The sequence below is a fragment of the Anabrus simplex genome, chromosome 3 (assembly GCF_040414725.1).
Source record: "Anabrus simplex isolate iqAnaSimp1 chromosome 3, ASM4041472v1, whole genome shotgun sequence".
NCBI lineage: Eukaryota > Metazoa > Arthropoda > Insecta > Orthoptera > Tettigoniidae > Anabrus > Anabrus simplex.
Window position 1 is genome coordinate 330,838,468 of NC_090267.1, and position 22,886 is coordinate 330,861,353.

Sequence of the window (22,886 nt, forward strand, 5' to 3'; positions counted from 1 at the left end):
ATGCATATATCCATTTTTATATATAGTAAAAGAAGATGAGATTGCTTGCTTTATTATTACATAGAGAAATTTTATTTTGAACATTGCGGAGAACTGAACTTAAACTTTATATCCGAATAAATTATTCGAAGCCGAAGAATGAATATTACTTCGCTCGCGCCATGCCCAATCATGAGAATGGCTTCAATAATATTAGTCATCAGTTTCAGAGTCGTGTTCATTGCAGAGGGCAGGATTCTTATTCTTAAGAAGGATAATTGGTGCCACAATCGTCCTCTCTAAGAAGTTCGAGGGTACTCCAGGTGACTCCAAGTCTTTCGAAGCTCTGCCGTGTAGTCGATAGACTTGTAACTGTGTAGAACATCGGGTAATTCTTGTAAAAGTTGCTTGTTGAAAGAAGTGAATGACATGATATATGATAGCAAGAATGAAGAGGATGAAACCCGGCGCCGGCACTCCTCTCGAATAGCTCAAGACTTAACGTCCCGATTCGACGGACGAATAATCATCAGCACCGTCATATGCCCTCACACCATATAAGACCAAAAACGGCTTCCTACGTCCTGGACGTAAAATGGCTCCTTGAATATTGTGTTCTGTACCGTACCTATCTTATGTACGTTGCCTAGCGACAGCGACTCTATGCATTTAATCTTGGTGACAGCACGTTGGATTGTCATATCCCAATGCACGTTTTCCGATGGTTTTTCGTTCATAACTCACCAACGAAAGCGAAAATGAAAATTCCGGCTTCGAGGTGCATCCGGACCCCTTTCCATCTACCTATGTTCAAAATTTCAGATCTCTACGTGCTGTAGATTTTGCTGGGCATCACGCACAGACACTCACACAGACAGACAAACACTTCCGTATATAATATTATAGATGCCAAGATATCTGTCTGGGCAAAAATCAAAGGGAGCCCAGAAAACCTTCCACGAAGCAGAAGAAGTCATATCTTTGATAAGGATTACGAGATCTTTGGTATATCATTCTCTTTGTGCGGTATATGATGTAACTGGTGTGGGCGGGCTGATGTATTTATGTTGGGAAATTGTTTGCGCATAATCCGGGTCGACGGGCGTATTCTGTTGTGGATTGTGCCATCCTGTGCTTTGCGAATCTCTTTCTTAATCGATGATCCTTGAACGGTTTTTTATTTTTATTTTGGTACATGTCCTTGTCCCATTTTCATAGTCGGTGCGGGAAGGTTTGTCCCAGTTTCAACTTTTCGGCTGGGTGGTGTTGAGTTGTGAAGCAGTGTCGTGGTGGACATTATTTCGATTTATCATGCCTAATATAATAAATGACATTAAATTGGATTTTAAGGATGTATTACTTCGACCAAAGAGGAGTACGTTAAGAAGTAGAGCAGATGTGAGTAGTGAAATCGAGCAGGAAGCGTGCTTTTTTTTTTTCTTTCTGGAACTTCTTTACCTTTCTAATGCGGCTTTATAGAAGTGGCCTGCTTGCTTTCACGATGACAATTTCGTATTCATTTTGTTCCTGCCTACCATGTTACTGTTCCCAGCAGTTTCATTCACTTGACATTTACCGGGTACATACTAAGAAGGCTCTGACTTCTATCTTCCTCTCGGTACTAAATTCAATATTGGAAGAATTTTTACTTTACATCACTATGTTGCGACTGGAAACTATCAGGAAGCGTTTTATTTATTTGTATATCATTTATTAATTACGGGCCTTGTGGTGCATGATTTTGAGGTTGTAAGACTTATCATAAATTTCTATTTTCCCTTCCTTTTCTATCCAATGATTTAAAATGATATTGACAGGGTCTGTGAAGAAAATGTGTAGCTTATTTCTTGAACCGCTTGTAAGTCTACGCACTGGACCTAAAACTAGCTAAAATATGGAGGTATTCATCTAAAAATTTCATGTAGCCAATGGATATAAATAGGATTCATGGGGTCGTATTCTTTGTGAATACTTTTTGCTCTTTGACCATTCTTTTGTAGTAATTTGGATTTTATGTATTGTGGTCAGTTTATCTTAATGAACTTTTTACTGAATCCACTGATAGTCTGTCTGAGGGAGTGAAATAGTTCAAAGTTTTTTATTTTTATTTTGCTAATGGAATTAAGAGATTGGTGAAGTGAAAAAAGAGTACAGTTTTCAGAGACTTGTAGGCATGAGCATGGTTAATATTTTTGCTGGGGCTTGTAGCCCTTAGCCCCGCAAACAGTATTCATAGAACTGGATACAATTTAGATCTTTGAAATTGAACGGAGTCAATAACATTTTTACTGAATTTACTGGGCAAGTTGGCCGTGCGGTCAGGGCTACGCGGCTGTGAGCTTGCATCCGGAAAATAGTGGGTTCGAATCCCGTTGTCGGCAGCCCTGAAGATGGTTTTCCGTGGTTTCCCCATATTCACACCAGGCAAATGCTGGGGCTGTACCTTAATTAAGGCCACGGCTGCTTCCTTCCAACTCCTAGGCCTTTCCTATCCCATTGTCGCCATAAGACCTATCTGTGTCAGTGCAACGTAAAACAACTAGCAAAAAAGATTTTTTTTTGTATTGAATCCAGTGCTTTCAATTAAACTAAGAATCAAAGTGACATTTCAGTACCTTAGTGCAAATATTGCTACCCACTTTTCATTAAAGGAAGCTTCACTGAACTGTTAATACCTGCCTTTCCATTCACCAAATTTTTCATTTTGATAAAATAGGATTTCTGATTCCTTTTCTCATGCATCAATTCTGAAGACTCCTCCTTATCAACCCACTGTGCGATTTTAATGAACTCCATATGTTGAGAAACATGTTGGGATCGACTAACGTTCCTACCTGAGCTGTGTCGTGTATTGCTGTAATTTCAAGTTGATGGTTAGTTAAGATAAGTTTAAGAAAAGATACAGAAGAGTACTGTGCTGAAAAGAGAGATAGAGGTAGTACAAAAGTAGACATCCTACATCTGGTAACTCTGCTAGTTTCACCAACTCGGACAGGTTGTTTGGTTAAACGGGATATAAAAGGGCTAGGACTGGAGGGAAGCAACTGTGACCGGTTATGTGAACGATGTTGATCCACGAAATATCACTGTAATATTTGTCACAAATGAAAGGTAATCATTGATTTACTCAAATAAAGTCTCAAATCATAGGTTGATTAAGAAATACCGTCGTTACTAGCAAGAAATATGTATACGTATTTACTGGCTGTAAATAGGAGTCTATGGTGTTGCATTCCGCTGCTTGCGCCGTCTTTTATAAATCTTTATTGCAACCAATGGTCAAATAAAAGAATAGGATACATAGCACTATTCACTACAGAAACTTTTCAGAGAGTAGGGTCTCTTTGGGCACTCCAAAGCGTGGTAACGGCCACAAAGTCTATTGCACCATCGACATACAGAGTCACTATTCGGATTGTGAAAGCGGAGAGCAGCACAAGCCTTGTGGTGAAATCCGTGGACCGCTGCACGGGTCACCACGTGTCTCAGTTCAAAACAACTTTGTTGCCAGTCAGTTGTAGTCATTGCGTCTGTTGTGTAGAAGTCACTCCATATTTCGGTCTTTTTAAATTTCAAATTACGCAGGAAGTCTTGGTATTCTGTCGTCGATTGCAGGGTCATAGAAAACCGTAGGTCTTCGATGAAAAACAGTTCTCTTGTCAGTTCGTAAACAAATCTCGAAGGCGTGTATTTGGATTCGTTTAAGGAAGGTAGCTTTAACCCTTTCTAATTCCTTTAGGTCTTTCTTTTTCAAGAAGGTCCATATTAGTTCTAAACCATAAGTTGCAATTGGAGTAATCTTTAGATGAAACAGTTTCATTGCTGTCTCAATTGATAATTGGTCGATGTGCTCTATATCATTTATTGCTATTATTGCTGCAAGAGATCTTTCTTTCACGTGAGCTGAGAATGTTTTTCTTGAGGTCCAGGGCTGGCACCGATGAATGGGAGTGCTATGTCTGCGATTTTTGTTATCTTTGGCCATATGTCTTGCATTCCGCTGCTCGCGCTGTAGTTTGTTTTTTCTTGAGGTCCAGGTCTGGCACCAACGACTCTCTTTCTAGCGAATAGGAGTGCGGGTATTTTGTTGAAAAATAACATGATCCCTGGACCAATATATATATATATATATTTTAAAAGGAAAATAGCATGATCCCTGGATCAATAAATCGTTTAATGAACAGCACATGAAGTGACAGCCCATCAAATTACATCGAATGAGAAAAATCAATAAAACGACACCAAGGAACTTCAGTGAGCAATGACATCACAGACTACAGTGTTGGACAAACAACACTTACGGAAGCGCTGTTACGTAGCAGAAATAGTTGTTGTAAATCAGTAAAGTATGTATTCTCTAAAATAAAACAATTCGTATTATTTCTTAATCAACCTGGGATTTGAGATTTTGAGTAAAAGCAATTACTATCTTCCATTTGTGACGAATATTACAGTGATATTTCATGGATCAACATCATTCACGTAACCACTGTGACCTTAATTAACCCTAGACTGGATGCGCCAGTTTGAGTCGCACTATCTGGCGCGTGGTTGACTGTCAACCAATTCAGTTTTCTGTCTTTTACAGCTTCCAATCACGTTAATATTCCATTTAAGGGTGTTTTCCCTTCTGTTTCAATGTTATTCTCCAAATAAAATTAAAAACATGTATTCGTGATTAAATGGATGTACTGAAACTTGATAAGCATGAGCATGTCATTTGATACTTCATAGGACCGGGCGAGTTGGCCGTGCGCGAAGAGGCGCGCGGCTGTGAGCTTGCATCCGGGAGATAGTAGGTTTGAATCCCACTATCGGCAGCCCTGAAGATGGTTTTCTGTGGTTTCCCATGTTCACACCAGGTAAATGCTTGGGCTGTACCTTAATTGAGGCCATGGCTGCTTCCTTCCCACTCTTAGGCCTTTCCTAGCACTTGCACAACCTTTCTCTTACCCCTACTGCTTCTCCTTGATCCTCAATGTCTGTATCTCTATCTGTGTTTGCATTGCCTTGCTTCTGAGCCACACACTAGACCTACTTCCTGAGCCGTATGACAAATTTGTGGACAAGGCACTTTCTCGCCGTCCACTCCAATAAAAAAAGAGAGCGGCACGTATTATATTATGATCTCAAAAACATATCAGATTTCGAAAATTACAACTCTAATAAAGTTCTGTTGATCATAAACATTATTTTATTCTGTGATTATAACTTACAGAAATCTTTATCCCTTGTATTTCTCTAAAAAACACCCATAGGGACTATGTTTTTTTCTAATTTTATTGTTATTGGATTTCTCATATAATTGTACCAAGAGCAAACCTTACCCATTCTTTTGCAAGAAATTGTACTAACACGTTCTGTTCTTTTATGACTTCACCACTGTCTTTTAAGACTGAGCGATCAGTTCTGCTGTCAGTCACAAGGTAAGAGATGGCAACACTGTTACCACTTGCCAGCCGTTGCATGAGTGTTGCAACCTTTCCCTTACCCCTTACTGCTTCCCCTCGACCCTCAATGTCTGTCTCTCTACCTGTGTTTGCATTGCCTTGCTTCTGAGTCACACACTAGTCCTACTTTCTACTACTTTCTACTACTACTACATATTTGTGGACAAGGCACTCTCTCGTCATCCAACCCAATAAAAAAAGAGAGCGGCATGTATTATATTGTTTTGAAAATTACAACTCTAATATAACGTTCTGTTGATCATAAACATTATTTTATTCTGTGATTATAACTTACAGAATTCTATAAAGTATAATTTTTAATTTGCCTCTGTGGTGCAGTGGTTAGTGTGATTAGCTGCCACCCCCGGAGGCCCGGGTTCGGTTCCTGACTACCATGAAATTTGAAAAGTGGTATGAGGGCTGGAACGGGGTCCTCTTAGCCTCGAGAGGTCAACTAAGTAGGGGGGTTTGATTCCCTCCTCAGCCATCTGCAAAGTGTTTTTCCGTGGTTTCCATCTTGTCCTCCAGGCAAATGCCAGGATGGTACCTAACTTAAAACCATGGCTGCTTCCTTCCCCGTTCCTTGTCTATCCCTTCCAATCTTCCCTTTCCAAACAAGACCCCTGTTCATCATAGCAGGTGAGGCCGCCTGAGCGAGGTACAGGTCCTCCTCCCCGGTTGTATCACAGCGACCAAAAGTCTCGTGCTCCTGGACACTGCCCTTGAGGTGGTAGAGGTTGAATCCCTCGCTGAGTCCAAGGCAAAAACGAACCCTGAAGGGTAAGCGGCGGTTTAAGAATGAAAAATATTTTTTAACATTCTGTAACAAAACACACACATGTTATTATGAGCAAATATTTTCTTGAAACGTTATTTTATTACTTACATATTTACATTTCATACTGTGCCATATTAAGTCTGACTCATTGGCTGAATGGTCAGCATCGAGGCTTTCGGTTTAGAGGGTCCCGGTTCGATTCCCAGCCCAGTCAGGGATATTAATCGCTTCTGGTTGATTCTTCTCGCTCGGGGACTTTGTGTTTGTCCCAACACTTTCCTCTTCATATTCAGACAGTGCACTACACTACCAACCACCACAGAAACACTTAGTAGTGATTACATCCTTCTATGTACGGTTGGCATCAGGAAGGGCATCCAGCTGTAAAACAGGACCAAATATACCTGTGCGACACAGTTTACATCCGCGACCTCACAGATGTGCGATGAGCGGTAGAAGTAGTTTGTGCTATATTAAAAAACTTTCACTATTAAATATCTCAGAACAATAAATCATCACATCAATTTTTTAAGAGTTTTACCTACTTACACCTTCTTCACTGTATTGATGGTTGTTGTTTAAAGGGGCCTGAGATCTAAGGTCATCGGCCCACTGTATTATACCACTCGTGCAGGGGTTGACATTTTCCTTGGTCCCACACATCATCTTCTGAACAACTTACTTACGAATATCACCCGACTGTAATAGGTAAACTTACGCAAATTTTTTGTCCTCTTTGATGGTGTCTGATCTCTTCCTCCTCTTTTGTTTGTTGGTAGCTGCTGCCTGCTTTTATCTTTGTGCCTCTAGCATAAAGGCCACCACACAGAGAAAGCTAAGCTACACTATGCTACGCTAAGCAATGCCAAGCTGTGGTGTGCTATGACACGAATAAAAAGCTAAGCTAAACTATGCTAGGCAGCACTTTTATTGTTGTGCTGTTGTAAATAATCAATTACTCTCTCTGCTCAGTGGCATGATATTTCTTTTTTTTTTTTTTTTTCGAAGCGGTTCGACTGGCTGTGATTATGTTGGTGTGGGGGGCGGACGGAACAGATGAAGAATCAGATATATGTGATAAGGAGTGTAGGTCTTCGCATTGCAGACTCTGTCATCTGGGTGGTTACTTCAGTTATCTCTTGACCTCGATATGTTCCCTGCCTGTCAATGCTTGAATGTGTGCTATAATGAAAATTAAGCTATTAACACACATCCAAAGGTATATTAAAAAATGACACATGGAGATCTGTTTATGGAGAATGAGCATATTGAACTGCGTGTTTGAAGCACAAGGCAAGGCCAGTCCGCCTTATTCATGTTCATTTTATTAGTGAAATGTTTATACTGTCTTAGTTGCAAAACATAACAAATCGAGACGTTCTTATTTTCTTATAACCTTGAATGAATTACATGCGTTTTAAATTATAATATACCGGGCAAGTTGGCCGTGACGTTAGGGTCGCGCAGCTGTGAGCTTGCATCCGGGAGATAGTGGGTTCGAATCCCACTGTCGGCAGCCCTGAAGATGGTTTTCTGTGGTTTCCCATTGTCACACCAGGCAAATGCTGGGGCTGTACCTTAATTAAGGCCACGGCCGCTTCCTTCCTAGGCCTTCCCTATCCCATCGTCGCCATAAGACCTATCTGTGTCATTGTGACGTAAAGCAAATAGTAAAATATCAATAATAATAATAATAATAATAATAATAATAATAATAATAATCATAATCATAATAATAATAATATACTCAACCCTTACAACTTCATCGATTTTTAATATTTAAAAATATTTTTTTTAATATTTTAAATATTAGCCATAAACGTACTACGTTAAAGTGACAGCTCACCTTCTTGTAGAAATATAAGGCAGAAGGAATTCCATTTGTTTCTGGAATTTCCACTCCTTCATTTTTTCCCTTCCTGTCCACTTTTACTCTTTTTGTCTCTTTAGTGCCTCCCTAAAACAGTCTGTCTTTTCCATAAGTTTTTTAAGTTCTTTACTTAAAACAATATATGTTATTATTTTTACCTTTCACATTCTTAGTAACTGTTGATATATTTAAGAATATGGCATACAGTTACATACCAGGCGCTTCAACTGTATCTGCTAAATTGTAAATAAAATGCTTAAAGCCATGTGAAAAATGTATTCTTCTCAAACAATTAGAACTCTCAAAATTGTGATTATATTGCTAATTTATAAATGGTAGCCTACTAACAATCAATTTGAAGTACTTTACTTATTTCCTGCCAACAGTTTTCCCTTCTTGTCAAGTCTCTGTAGTAATTTGATGACGTATCATAAAGGCAGGGATATCTTTTCACCTCCTCAATTCGTCATTCTTCTTTTGGCCTGTTATCCATTGTATTAAAATAACGAAGTACTACCACAAGAGACTCGCACGGCACTTCTAAACACACACGACAGCCCGCCAGACCAACTGCTCAGAAATTAAAAGCTCATGCGCCAGGCTAGCTACAGCCAAGAAAATCTCCTGCCTAGCTATCTGTCTAGCTTAGCTTAGTTTAGCTTGGCTTAGTATAGCTTAGCATAGCAGCCTGTGTGTGTCATCGTACTTAAATGCATTGGGAGCGATATTTTTCATAACACCACATAGCTTAGCTTAGCCTAGCTTTCTGTGTGTGGTGGCCTTAAAGGTGGGATATCTGATTTTCATGCCTCAAACAATTAGACTGTCTATAATTTCTGGCAAAATGCACTCATTATAAAGTTGTACTCATTTTGGAAGAATCTTAGTTTGACATAACAACTCATCGTTTTCTATCCTCTGTACGAAGAGTTTTCCTTTCCTCGTGTACACTACAAAATCGCACCATTTTCTTCTGGTGATATTCAGTAGACCTTGAAGAACCTCCGTGGCTCAGGCAGCAGCACACCGGCCTCTTGCCACTGGGTTCTGTGGTTCAAATCCCGGTCTCTCCATGTGAGATTTGTGCTGGACAAAGCGGAGATGAGACAGGTTTTTCTTCGGGTACTCTGGTTTTACCTGTCATCTTTCATTCCAGCAGCACTCTCCAATATCATTTCATTTCATCTGTCAGTCATTAATCATTGCCACAGTGGAGTGTGGCGGGCTTCGGCAGCCGGCACAATCCCTATCCTCACTGCTAGATGAGGACTTCATTAATTCCATTCCCAACTGGCTGAATGACTGGAAACAAGCTGTGGATTTTCATGTTTAATTGACCTTGAACCTGGAAGAGTAGAGACAAATCTTTTATTTTTTTGTTTTAGTCACCTCTTCTCTCAAATCTGATTCATTGACGGGGGCAAGGCATTTCACTTGTACGACACCATCACAAGTAACCCAGCCATCAGGACTGGCTCCGAGGAATGGATGCTCTTGCTCCACGAAGAATCCACACTTGATGACAATAATGCCAGTTCTGTTCTCATACTGTTTTATAGGTGTGAACGCCACTATAACTCCATCACAGAAAACAAACACAAAATTAGCAAATGCAAGGTGTAATGGGTGAGATAATATTCTTCTACTGTTTCCGCAAGACTCTGGTGTAGACAGACCGGATGAGTCGCGGGAGAATGCTGTGTATAGCAAAGGTAGAACTACTATCTGCGCACTTTTTAGCGATAGATTTGTACGGGTTTGAGGAGTAAGGAGGAAGCTCTTCCAGTTCCATTAGTACTGCCAACTGAATGGAAATTAAATCTGAATTGAATCGATAATATGATCGACCGATATGAATTTTCTAAACCTTTGTTATTTTAAGCCAACAGTTGTGTCTCACACACACATTATATAACATTTCTCAATGCGAATCTTATTCCTAGAGTGAATTCTATAGTTTGGCTTTGCTGTGTAAATAACAACAGTACTAATACGTAAAGTGTACGCCAGACGTCGCACAGCGATGCATAAGCGATTCATAATTTGTGTTTCAAAGATTGCCAGTACGAATCTCGAAGATTGCCAAGGTCGACTGTCGACCGCTTCAACACTAAGGTGTAAATCTATCGCTAAAATGTACACAGATAGTAGGTTGGGACGGTGAGGGAGGAGATGGGAAGGGAGGCTGGGTGACTGCGCGCTCTGTTGCTGCTCTGTATGTGAGTTTGTGTGTGTTTGATTCAGATACCGTTTTGCAGAGTCTGAAAGGTACATATACCACGGGTATATCGCTGAACCGATTTTTTTGATCCAACTTTCTTACTGCTCAGAATGAGATCCGCTTCAAATAGCAATAACTTTGAAGTTAATATAACAATTTTTTTTTCACTAAAAATGCTATTCAGATCTGAAAATGTTAACAAAATATTTGAATTTCAAAATAATTATTGCTAACAGAAATGTCAATATCTTCCGATTACTAGTTTTGTCGTAGTGTATGTACTTTTAACCCTCAAAGTAGCTACTTTGAAGCCAAGTCCTCAGCAAATTAGCAGAAGTTATTTTCTTCAAAAGGCGTATAATACGTCACAAAGACCTATATTAGAGATTAAGGATAAAAATAATAATAGAAAAACATTTCATTTTTTGACTGCACAGCCTTAATGGGAAATGAATTACTTTGGAAGTGCTTTCAACAATTTGTGAACTGCTGTAGTCAGGAACTGGTTCTGGGGACTGGAATACTCTATATTGTGTGACTGTTTCTAACATGTGATTGAAAAAGCATTTATGTATATTTGGTTTTATAGTGCATGGGATATGATTTGGTAATAATTCAATATCTCTCTTTCAACATTATCAGCAGTTGTAAAGTAGTGTCTTTTGTGCCAGTTTTGTAGAATATTTTTAAAAACTTGTTATTGTCTGTTGGAAATCTCCTCAGCATTCTTTCACACAGCACTATGGTTCATTCCACGTTAAGAAAACATTATTGCTCTTATGACAACAGGGTTGCCATATCGAACAGCTCTGCACAGCACAATCACAGGGAAACGGCGGCACATAAATCTGTGAAATTCAATATTTAACTTCAAGATAACAAGCGGAATAAACTAAGCTGCAAATAATTTGTATGAACTAAAGGGGACGGGGAGTTCACAGGAGCTATTTTTGGCTTGTACAGAATGAGAGGTAAACTACAGCACATAAAAAACCTCAGCATTGAAGTGTATGGTAAATCGGCAGAGAAAATAGACAGGTAATATTTTTATGAGCTCGAAGGGTGAAAGATGCATATAATAAATTTTCCCAGACGGGCTGTGGCTCAGACTGTTAATGCGCTGGTCTTCTGATCCCAACTTGGCAGGTTCGATCCTGGCTCAGTCCGGTGCTATATAAAGGCGCTGAAATACTTCAGCCTCGTGTTGGTAGGTTTACTGGCACGCAAAAACTCCTGCGGGACAAAATTCCGGCACCTCAGCGTCTCCCAAATCCGTAAAAGTAGTTAATGGGGCATAAAACTAATTATTATTATTATTATTATTCACCAGGTAACGTGGGGTACTACTACGCTGTGGTATCGCTTAACGAAAGACAATAGTAAAAATTAAATACGGTCTTAAAGAAAACAGCGGTAATTAAAATACGCTTAAGAAAGTACAGCTAAATAACAAAACCAAGCACAAACAAAACACATGACAAATTTTTGTATCAGTACAAGTTATACCATGACTTATCGCTGCACACCGCAGCATCAAAATCTTCAGTAACAATTTCTGAACAGTACGAAAATAATACAACACACACATATTATTATTATTATTATTATTTTTTGCTAGTTGTTTTACGTGACACCGACACAGATAGGTCTTACGGCGACGATGGGACAGGAAAGGGCTAGGAGTGGGAAGGAAGCGGCCGTGGCCTTAATTAAGGCACAGCCCCAGCATTTGCCTGGTGTGAAAATGGGAAACCACGGAAAACCATTTTCAGGGCTGCCGACAGTGGGGTTCGAACCTACTATCTCCCGAATACTGGATACTGGCCGCACTTAAGCGACTGCAGCTATCGAGCTCGGTCACACACATATTATGCAATATACAACCAAAGTAAAATATCTGCCATTAGACAACTTTATGGTCTAGCTCAACAGAAGATTATTATAACAGAAGACAAGTACGCACTGATTTACAGCCTAAAAACATACATGCAATAAAGAAACATTGTACGTGACTTCACTACTGAAGTGAGCTGCCCGCGGTTCACAGATGCTTGTATCAGAGCAACATAGAAGGCAAATGAAGCGAGGCAACGAAGCGATGGCAGTTCCCGCCATTGTACATCCTCCCTACGAATGTATTTATGAAAAATAAAATGTTATATAGTTATTTTAATATCTCACGGGCAAAAATGCCTCATCCTTTTTATCTATCTTTCATAATGCATTACAAAGTACAGTATAATATCTCCTAATCACGAGGAATTATGGGTGTCTCAGAGGGGGTGTGTTCACTCGTTGTAGGTCCATAAGAGCAGTACTGTTTTCTTAACGTGGAATGAGCCATAGTTTAGATTTTCTTAATCTTCCATTAAGCTGCTGTTCTAAAATTTTACTAATCAAATCACGCACATTAAATCTGTTATGTGTCTTACGAGAGATAGTGCATTATTGTTACTGTTTGGTTACTATTCAAAAGTTAAAGTTCTACTCATGGAAAGGTAGAAACTTCAGTGGCACTTTTAATGAAATTATATAGTAAATAATGCATCTCATTGAATAAAATCATCTGAAATACTAAAAACTACTGTTTTATTTATTTTTTAGGGTATGCAAAAATTGATATGTTGTAACTGGTGCAGTATGTTTATAATGTGATGATAAAATATTATCAATAGCTGAGTTCTAATTCCACCATTTACCATTTTTAGAATTGCATTTCTTGACCAGTGATTGATGACTGAGAAATTTGTTTTAGATCTACAAGTTTTTAAATACGAGGTTATTTTATCCTCATATTGAATGCAAAAATGTAAGTACATAAAAATGACTAAATTTTCAGGAGTAGGCCTGCTCAATACCAATCACAGGTGCTAAACTGCTTGAAAAGTAAATTTAATCGCTGATTTACATTCAGTGATATTTGCAATATTATTATAATATTTTCTCCATGCCTCGACATTATTTTGAATAAAACTAACCACATTGGTTGCTATTTGTAAATTTACTGATTCTATTTGCATTTTTTTTGAAATAAATAAAATAATTATAATAATCTGAAATGTCCATGATTTGGCCATTGGAGTTCACCGAAATTGATCCCATTAATTTAGATAGAGTACCATAAGTTTTCTCTTGTCTTCTAGGCAGTGTACATGATGCTGTGTAGTGGTACATCTGCTACAGGCCTTACCTATCCTTCTGAAAATGATTAAACGGGCAGGAACTCCATGAAGGTTATCTAGCTTGAATAAAACCTCCACAGTAGCTTGGAATAAACTAGCTAGACCTATATTCTGACATCACATAATCCAAGGAGATCTGTTTTATCAGACTAGTAACAATCGTATAAATAACCTTTCAAAATAAGCAAACGTCTGGAAAGTCTTCTAACACATTAACATATAAACACAAATAAGCTGAAATAAATACTTGGGAAATAAGGCACTAATATCTACTACCATTTGTAGTACAGTAATTGTGTAAATAACATAACAAAAAATAATAATAGCAACGCACTTCAGTTTTCAACATACACAATTTTTACAGATTATTCCACTGACAGTGATATTCTGATCACCTCTGTTGTACTGTACCTTGTCGTATCCTAAGGATAGGGCAGGCTGAGGACTTGGGAGCGTATATTCAGATTGACAAAGATTAATTTCACTTATATTCTTAGACCCTTGAATATACACAAATATATACATGAAAGAATACACTCTGACACCATTTAACTTTCAAATCTCTCTTCAACTTTTAAGTCTTCCTGTAAGTCCTTCAAGTCTTTATATTTTACGAGAATATATCTATGTTCACTTGATGAATACTTAACAATAGGAAGTAGCCTATCTCCATACAGCGATCTTCTTTCTTCTGCGCTGCTATCCCAGGAACCCGTTACTTCAGTGGCGAGGTGAAACTTCCCCAATTAGGAATAGTTGCTGATTTATATTGATTAGGTTCCAACACCTAATTGACCACTGTTGTGGAAAACCTCTGTCACTGTCCACTGACGGGTCACACTTAGTCTGAGAACCTAATATTACTCTGACTTGCTAACACAAGCTAACACACACTTGCGGCTCTGTCAAACTCTACCAGCACCCTTTAACAGGCCTCCCTGGCCGTCTATCAGTTCAGTTTGTGGACCAACAGGGCTTTTGGCTAGCACAGTCCAAAAGCCCAGAGTCAAAAAGCCTTGTTGTTTGCGAGATCTCAGTTTATAAGTTTTCTTCTATTCTTTAAGGGAACAATTCACTGAGCAACGCATCACCACAACTAGTCACTCGTACATGTCACAGTATCACTGTTCTTTGATTGGTTCCTTAATATGGGACTTCCCTGTCACGTTGCAATTATAGATGACATTCTAGAACAATTTGGAAGATTTCCGTATGTCCGTTATACGTGACATCCACAAGAAATATGCAGTTCGCTGGCACAAATATCTTTCGTAATATTTAGTCACCACTCTTGCTTACAAGTTTCAATGCAACATACAATGTTCTGATTTTTTCTTTGAAATATTCTATCATTCTCATTATTATATATATAATTCGCTGGTGCCATCAAGGACCACGGTTTTTTTTTTTTGCTAGGGGCTTTACGTCGCACCGACACAGATAGGTCTTATGGCGACCTATCTGTGTCGGTGCGACGTAAAGCCCCTAGCAAAAAAAAAAAAAGTCTTGTTGCATTTGACACTGAACTTGGCCTTCTTTAGAGCCCAAATTTCCCTCATTCTTTTTGAGAGAGCCTGCTTATGCTCCTCTGTCCAAGGGGCACCGTGTCTTCTCTTCGGTTGCTCGTCTCGGTTTAGCCCATTCGTCAATATTTTCTTGCGGAAGAGATCTCTGTTAAGGGTGTCTTCAGCTGCAATATGTAGCATTTGCAGGTCTTCTTTGGTATTTCTAAACCAGGGAATTGTGGTTTTGGGGTTTGAATAAAAAAAGTGAAAGATTTCTTTAGTTAACTTTCTTTCTTCCGTCCATTCTTTTCAGGTGACCGTAAAATCGTGCCCGTCTTTTTCTGATTGTGTCGGTACTTTTCTCTATTTTGCTGTAGACTTCCTTGTTGGATCTCTTTTGATGGATTCCATTTCTGTACTTTGATCCCAAGATTCCTCTCATAATTTTGCGTTCTTTCTTCTCCAGTTCTTCAAGGAGTCCTTCGTTGGCATTTAGAGACAGGGTTTCGGCTGCATATAGAACTACTGGCTTCAGAACTGTTTCATAGTGACGTATCTTGGTGTTTTGGGAAAGGCATTTTTTGTTGTAGGTTGTGCGGGATGTTTGGTAGGCTATTTCCAGTTTGCGTACTCGCTCCTGAAGTGCTTCTTTGTCCAGTCCATTTTTCATGATGATCTCACCCAGGTATTTGAATTTGTCTACTCGGGTGATGTCCCCGTATTTCGTATGGAGTTTTTGTGGAGCCTCTTTGATGTTAGTCATTACTTCCGTTTTCTCAAACGATATCTGCAAACCAGTTTGTTCGGCAATTTCGTTTAAAATTTCAACTTTAGCTCTAGCGGTTTCTATGTCGTTAGAGAGAACAGCAATATCATCGGCAAATGCTAAGCAGTCGGTTGCGATCACCTTGGATTTGGTTCCTATTCTCAATGGACTGTAGTTGGTTTCCTGTAATCTCACTCGCCAGGTTCTGATGATCTTTTCAAGAACACAGTTGAAGAGTATGGGGGATAGCCCATCACCTTGTCGGACTCCCGTTTTGATGTCAAAGGAATGCGAGAGACATCCGTGAAACTTCACCTTGGATTTTGTATCGGTCAGGGTGGCTCTAATTAAAGCCAGCAGTTTTAAATCAACTCCAAATTCGTTTAAGATGTTTAGCAGGACTTCCCGGTCAATGCTGTCGTACGCTTTCTTAAAGTCCACAAAGACAGACACATACTGCTTGGACCTTAGTGTACAATATCTGATGATCATTTTGAGATTTTGGATCTGTTCAGCTGTTGAGCGACCTTTTCTGAACCTTCCTTGGTATTCACCTATTTGATGTTCGACTTGTGCTTCCAAACGCTCCAGGATGGCAAGTGATAGAATTTTGTAAGTCACGGGTAGCAAAGATATTCCTCTGTAGTTGTTGATGTTCTTCATGCTCCCTTTTTTGTGTAATGGATGGATCAAAGCTATTTTCCAATCTTCGGGCAGGGTCTCCTTGTTCCAAATTTCTTCTATTTGCTTTTGCAAGATATCAAGTGATTCCTCTAGGGCATATTTCCATAGTTCTGCTACTGCTGAGTCTTCCCTCGGCGCTTTGTTATTTTTGAGGCGGACAATGTGGCGCTTGATTTCATCTCTGTCGGGTGGTCTGGAATCTGGGTACCTGAGTAGGTGTTCCTTGGTCTCAATGGGGCTTTGCGGTTTAGAGCAATTAAGTAAATTCTTGAAGTAGTCTGCCAGAATGCTGCAATTTTCTTCATTTGACGTCGCCAGTGTGCCGTCCTTTCGCTGAAAGCATAGAGATGGTGGTTTATAGCCAGTGAGTTTGCGTTTGAAGGCCTTGTAGTACTCTCTGCTTTCATTCTTCCTAAAGTTTTGTTCTATCTTTTCAATGAGAGATTTTTCGTATTTACGTTTCTCAGTTCTGAACACCCTAGCCGCTTGGGCACGTTGGGTTTTGTAGGTTTCCCAATCATTTTCTGATTTCGTAGAGTAGTACTGTTTCCATTCATTGAGTCTTTCTTGGAGGACTGATTTGCAGGTACCATTCCACCATGCATGCTTTTTGCTTCTCTTGATTTCTGCAACGTCTTTGGCGGCCTCAACAAGGAGACTTTTGTCATTGTTAAAGTCACAGTCATTTGGTCTAGCCTTCTCCTGGAACTCCTCGACCCTTTGCCAAAGTTTATAATTGTCAGAGCGTGTGATCTGTTTGGTTGTCTTCCTTGTGTTTGAGGGAATTGGTTTGAATTTGATAAGAGACATATAGTGATCTGAGGCCACATTGATGCCTTTCTTCACCTTGACATTCATAATCTCAGGGCTGTTTCTCCTGGAGATTGCAACATGATCAATTTGGAACTCTCCGAGAGTTTGGACGGGAGAACACCAAGTCATTTGCTTTCTGGGTAAATGGCAAAAGTGGGTCGACATGACCTGCAGGTTGTGATTTTCGCAAATGGACGCCAGTCTTTTGCCATTGGGGTTAGTTCTTTAGTGATCAGGGTAATTTCCTATAACTTTCTTGTACTTCTGTTCACGACCTAGTTGGGCATTGAAGTCACCCAAAGAAGCTTGACATGGTGTTTGGGGATTTCGTTTAATTTTTCATCCAGTAGGTCCCAGATATTATCAACTTCGTCTGGATCAGACTTGTTCTTATCGTTCGTAGGAGCATGTACGTTAACTAGGGCGTAGGTTTTGTTCACGCGTTTAATTGTGAGTATAGACAATCTGTCATTCACAGGTTCGAAATTTGCAACTGATTTAAGGATCTGTGTTCTAACAGCAAACGCGTTTCCAAGCATCACAGCTCCATTGAGGATTCCTTTTGCGCTTTGCTCTTGAAAAATCGGTAGCCTTCGGATTCAAAAATATCTTCATCTGGGTACCTTGTTTCCTGTAGGACCATTATGGATATCTGATTTTCGTGAAGAGCTTTGGTGAGGGTTTTCAGCTTGCCAGTTTGTGTAAGTGAATTTATGTTGAAAGTTGCTAGAAAGGTTTTAGATTTTGGCCTGAGTTTTTACTCTTCGGGGTACACCGAGACGCTCCAATTCGTCTCTTGCATGATGTCGAGTCACCCCCAGAATCCGAACGAGACTCGTGCGTCGTGGCGTTCACGACGAGGGATTTATCCGAAGATTTACCCCCTGGGGTATGTTTCTTGAAATATTGTGCCATCATGCTTTTTGACTTGACTTTGCTCTGGACGGGTATCCATCCTTTTACAACTAGGGTTGTTAGCCCTAGAGGTTGCCTCAAGATGTTTTCTGGCTTTTGGTCATTTACCAGTCTTCGCCATAACCCTGACAAGGGACCAGTTCTTTTTTCATGGTGATATTTTATTTCCCTACTACCCTCTGACTCTGCTGGCGGCAGAGCCAGCGAGCTTCCCCAATTCCAATGGGACGCGCCCGATGGAGGTAACTGGTAAATCTCCACGTGGGTCCCATTATTATTATTATTATTATTATTATTATTATTATTATTATTATTATTATTATTATTTATTAATTATACAGACTCTCCTGTAATTTTGTCTTCATATTTACTTGTGTTCATATACCTGTTACTCCTCATATCACAGGCTTTATACCCTGGAGGTTGCGGATTCAAATCCGGTTCGAGTCCGTTCCCTCATTCTGTTATACGCGAGAGATGCGTCATGAACCCTGTTCACGACATCTCCCCCGCCTGGGAAGAAGTGCTTTGCATCCTCTTGACACAAACACTTCGTCAAACAATCCTGTTTTCTCATGCATTTCTTGGATGTGGATTTTCTTCCCTGTATGTCATTATTTTAAACTTCCCTTTTCCTTATATCTTGGGCTGCAAGGGTGTTTCAGTCTCAACTACACTGGCTTCTTTTGATTCTCATATACTAGGGCGACGGGCTGATAATCTTGGTCTTTCAAAATGGACCACTAGGTCATCATCTGATGACTTTTCTTTAACCCTATTTTCGTTAATTATTTTCTTCTTAAAGAAAATTTTCGTGCAACAACCAGTAGCATGATCCCAATGCTTTTTCTTAAGTATTTCCAAAAAACATGGACAGCATTTACAACATGTCAACAAAATTACTAGAGCCACTATCGTCCATACTATGATTTTATACACATTTACATCAGTATATAACTGTTTTATATATAATTCCTTTTCTAACACTAAATTTTCCACGTCCTCTATCTTGACACCTGCATGTTTAACATCAATGTGTGTGAGTAGACTGTGCAGTGGCACGTCTTTCAAATCAGGTAAGTCCTGCAATTTTATATTATTGGTAAGATGTTCATAACATTCATATTCCAATAAAACATCGGAATTACATCCTTCCTATAAGTTGTGTTAACACTACCTGTGGACCATATTTTAATATTTGGTCCGTAAATGGTGCAAGGTTGATACATTTTAATTATCCCTAAATTTACCAAATTTACATTGTATGTTTCTGCACAAACTACGGTTAGGCCTACCTTTGTAAGTTCTGGAATCAAATACAGATATTTGTCACTTAAAGGTAACCATACAAGCTGATTAACTTTAATTATGTTTTCGTTACACTCTTGATATTGTTGTTGTCCTTTTCTGCAAAGTTAAAACACAGTCTTTTTCTCCGTGCACCAGTTTTAACACACATCTAGATTTACACTCTGTGAATTTCATCTACCTGTTTACAATCTCTCATTTGTTCTTTAGTTAGATATGCATACACTGGGCGAGTTGGCCGTGCGCATAGAGGCGTGCGGCTGTGAGCTTGCTTCCGGGAGATAGTAGGTTCAAATCCCACTATCGGCAGCCCTGAAAATGGTTTTCCGTGGTTTCCCATTTCCACACCAGGCAAATGCTGGGGCTGTACCTTAATTAAGGCCACGGCCGCTTCCTTCCAACTCCTAGGCCTTTCCTATCCCATCGTCGGCATAAGACCTATCTGTGTCGGTGCGACGTAAACCCCATAGCAAAAAAAAAAAAAAAAGAAAAAAAAAGATATGCATACAATTGCTGTTCTGAGTCAATAGTAATGAAGTCCTTTTCTACCCTGATATGAACATATTATTTATAGTATTATTACTCTCTTTGGTTAGCGTGGTGAAAGTTTCTCTTGTCGCTCAGAGGCATCCATCACCACTATGTACACTAGCATGTTCTTGTTTATGAATGCATTTACAGTTGCAATCTTGTAAATTAAATAATCTCAAGCCATATCCAACTCTAATGGGAGGGTCATCCCTTGTGGAAACTGACCTTGTGATTTCCTATAAGCTTTCAAAATCTCACAGGGGCTTAGTTTGCATATGAATTATTCCTAACTGTGCATACATTATCCGGATGATATCGCCTTATTCTGATCATACACACATTTGCAAGATGAGATTCTGTATTTCTATTAAATGTCGGTTAATGGGAATCTCATTATCTGAGTGAACTTGCGTCTCAACTGACTCGTTTCATTTCCAAAAAATCTGTTTATTTGCTTTAAATTTGTATTTAATTTTAATTCATTTGCCGTTACATCATACAAAGTATTATTTATTGACTGTAGTGTAGACTTTACGACAATCTGTTCTTTCACAAGTTTAAGTGTTGAAAGCTTTTCCTTGTCTAATTCCGAAATTTTGTCGTGATAGAACTCGGCTACATGTAATTAAACTCATAATGGAACCGTATTGAGGATAATATATTAAAATTATAAAATTCTTTTATTAACAACCACCTACTCAATACAATATAATGCACTCATTGAATTATAAAATAATCATGAGGTGTCTTAAAAAATCGCTTAAATAATGGAACCTGTTTCGTTCGGCATTGCGAACATCATCAGCCGTTAGTACAAAGACTAAGGTCAGGGCCCTGAACTTAAGTGATTAAAATTGTTAAAAGAATAACAATGTTGTAATAAAAAGTAATATGATAACATTAGACTTAATTAGTAACAGTATGTACAGATCAACAGCGAGAATTTGTGGTGAAATACATTGAACGATGGCAGTCTGTGGAATTAAAAACAATTATGGGGTTGTTAAAGTTAAAAAACAAAAATAGGTATTGAAGACAATTAAAATATACGTCAATGTATGAAGCGTGGATTAATTATTGACGCTGGAGTTCTTACAATGTGCGAAAACAAAAGTTGAATTAGTTAATTGAACAGTGCGAGTCAAATAGAACCAGTCAAAAGGCGCATGACGACGTAACCAAGGATGATATGACGTAATCATCGGTAATTGCAAATTCTGTAGGAGAAAGAATCACAATGCCAGAAGGAAATACAAGTTGAACTAGTCCACATTCACGCGCTAGCATAAAAATTAAAAATGTATACAATGTAGAACATCAATGATGAACTCATTAAGGAGTAACTGTGATCTTGAATAATGGGGAGTTCAGGCAATCCGTAGATGAATGAAGCAGATTATGGCACAATTGGGTGAAAAACTTCACGCAGCTAACACTAGCGGACACCTCACACTATTCCCAAGGATTTCAAACTCCAACGACCAACTGTGGCAAATGGTTGACAGAGAATGGAGAACCATCCCTCAGGACACCATCCGCACTCTTATTGACTCTGTACCTCGACGTGTTTCTGCGTGCTTCGCCGCTCGCGGTGGTCTTACATCCTACTAAGCCGATGTCGTGCGCATTGTGTAACCTGCATATCGGTTTGAAATAAACATCAATTATTCGTCTGTGCCGTCTCTGTTTTTCCCCAACTTTCATCCCTTTCGAACCACTCCTTCTTGGTGTTGCATTTGCTCTGTCAGTCAGTGTATTATTATTATTATTATTATTATTATTATTATTATTATTATTATTTATGAATTATACATACTCTCCTGTAATTTCCCCTCATATTTACATGTGTTCAAATACTTGTTACTTCTCATATCACAGGCTTTATACCCTGGGAGTGGTGGATTCGAATCTCGTTTGAGTCTGTTCGTTCACTCTGTTATACGCAAGAGGTGCGTCACAAACCCCGTTCACGACAACCTTTTTTTAGCCACTCACAGATTTTAACACTGTTCACTTTCCAAATCACAAGTTATCTTTTAGATTCATCTACGTCTTGAATCCAGTTCACCAACCTATTCCAGCTATTAAACAGCAGCCTGGTTTCCAATTTTCACACCAGGAATATGCTGAGGCTGTTTTTTGTTCTGAATGAGTAAATTTATAATACCTATATAAATGGTCCATTATTGGACATTATAAATTTACTCATTCAGAACAAATATTTCAGATTCCCTATGGGAATCAACATCTTTGTCATCTAATGGCCAAGCAGGCATCAATTTTTGATAGTGGGACAAAGTCTATCATAGTGCATTGGCACTGCCGGTGGCTACAATTAGCCTACGCAGTGGCCTCCACGGTATGCACTAGCCAGCGTCTTGGTAGGTGTGCTAGGTACCAACTGATGAGCCCAGCCTAGCACACGTGAGCGAAACGCTGGCAACCAGGAATGAGTTAGCTGGAAAATTTATAATGTCCAATAAAGGACCATTTATATTGGTATTATAAATTTACTCATTCGGAACAAATATTTCAGATTCCCTATGGGAATCAACATCTTTGTCATCTGATGGCCAAGCAGGCATCAATTTTTGATAGTGGGACAAAGTCTATCATAGTGCATTGGCACTGCCGGTGGCTACAATTAGCCTACGCAGTGGCCTCCACGGTATGCACTAGCCAGCGTCTTGGTAGGTGTGCTAGGTACCAACTGATGAGCCCAGCCTAGCACACGTGGGCGAAACGCTGGCAACCAGGAATGAGTTAGCTGGAAAATTTATAATGTCCAATAAAGGACCATTTATATTGGTATTATAAATTTACTCATTCAGAACAAATATTTCAGATTCCCTATGGGAATCAACATCTTTGTCATGAATTATCA

At 39.2% G+C, this 22,886-nt stretch overlaps 1 protein-coding gene across 1 annotated transcript in view; it reads left to right on the forward strand.

The window, feature by feature from the left end:
- The first annotated feature begins 1,036 nt into the window (after window positions 1-1,036).
- LOC136866327 (GMP reductase 1) overlaps window positions 1,037-22,886 on the forward strand; it is a 123,880-nt gene continuing 102,030 nt past the window's right edge. Inside the window, exon 1 of the mRNA XM_067143177.2 lies at window positions 1,037-1,377. Within this exon, the coding sequence (XP_066999278.1) occupies window positions 1,291-1,377 (87 nt within the window). The 5' untranslated portion in view covers window positions 1,037-1,290. The remainder of the gene's footprint in view (window positions 1,378-22,886) is intronic.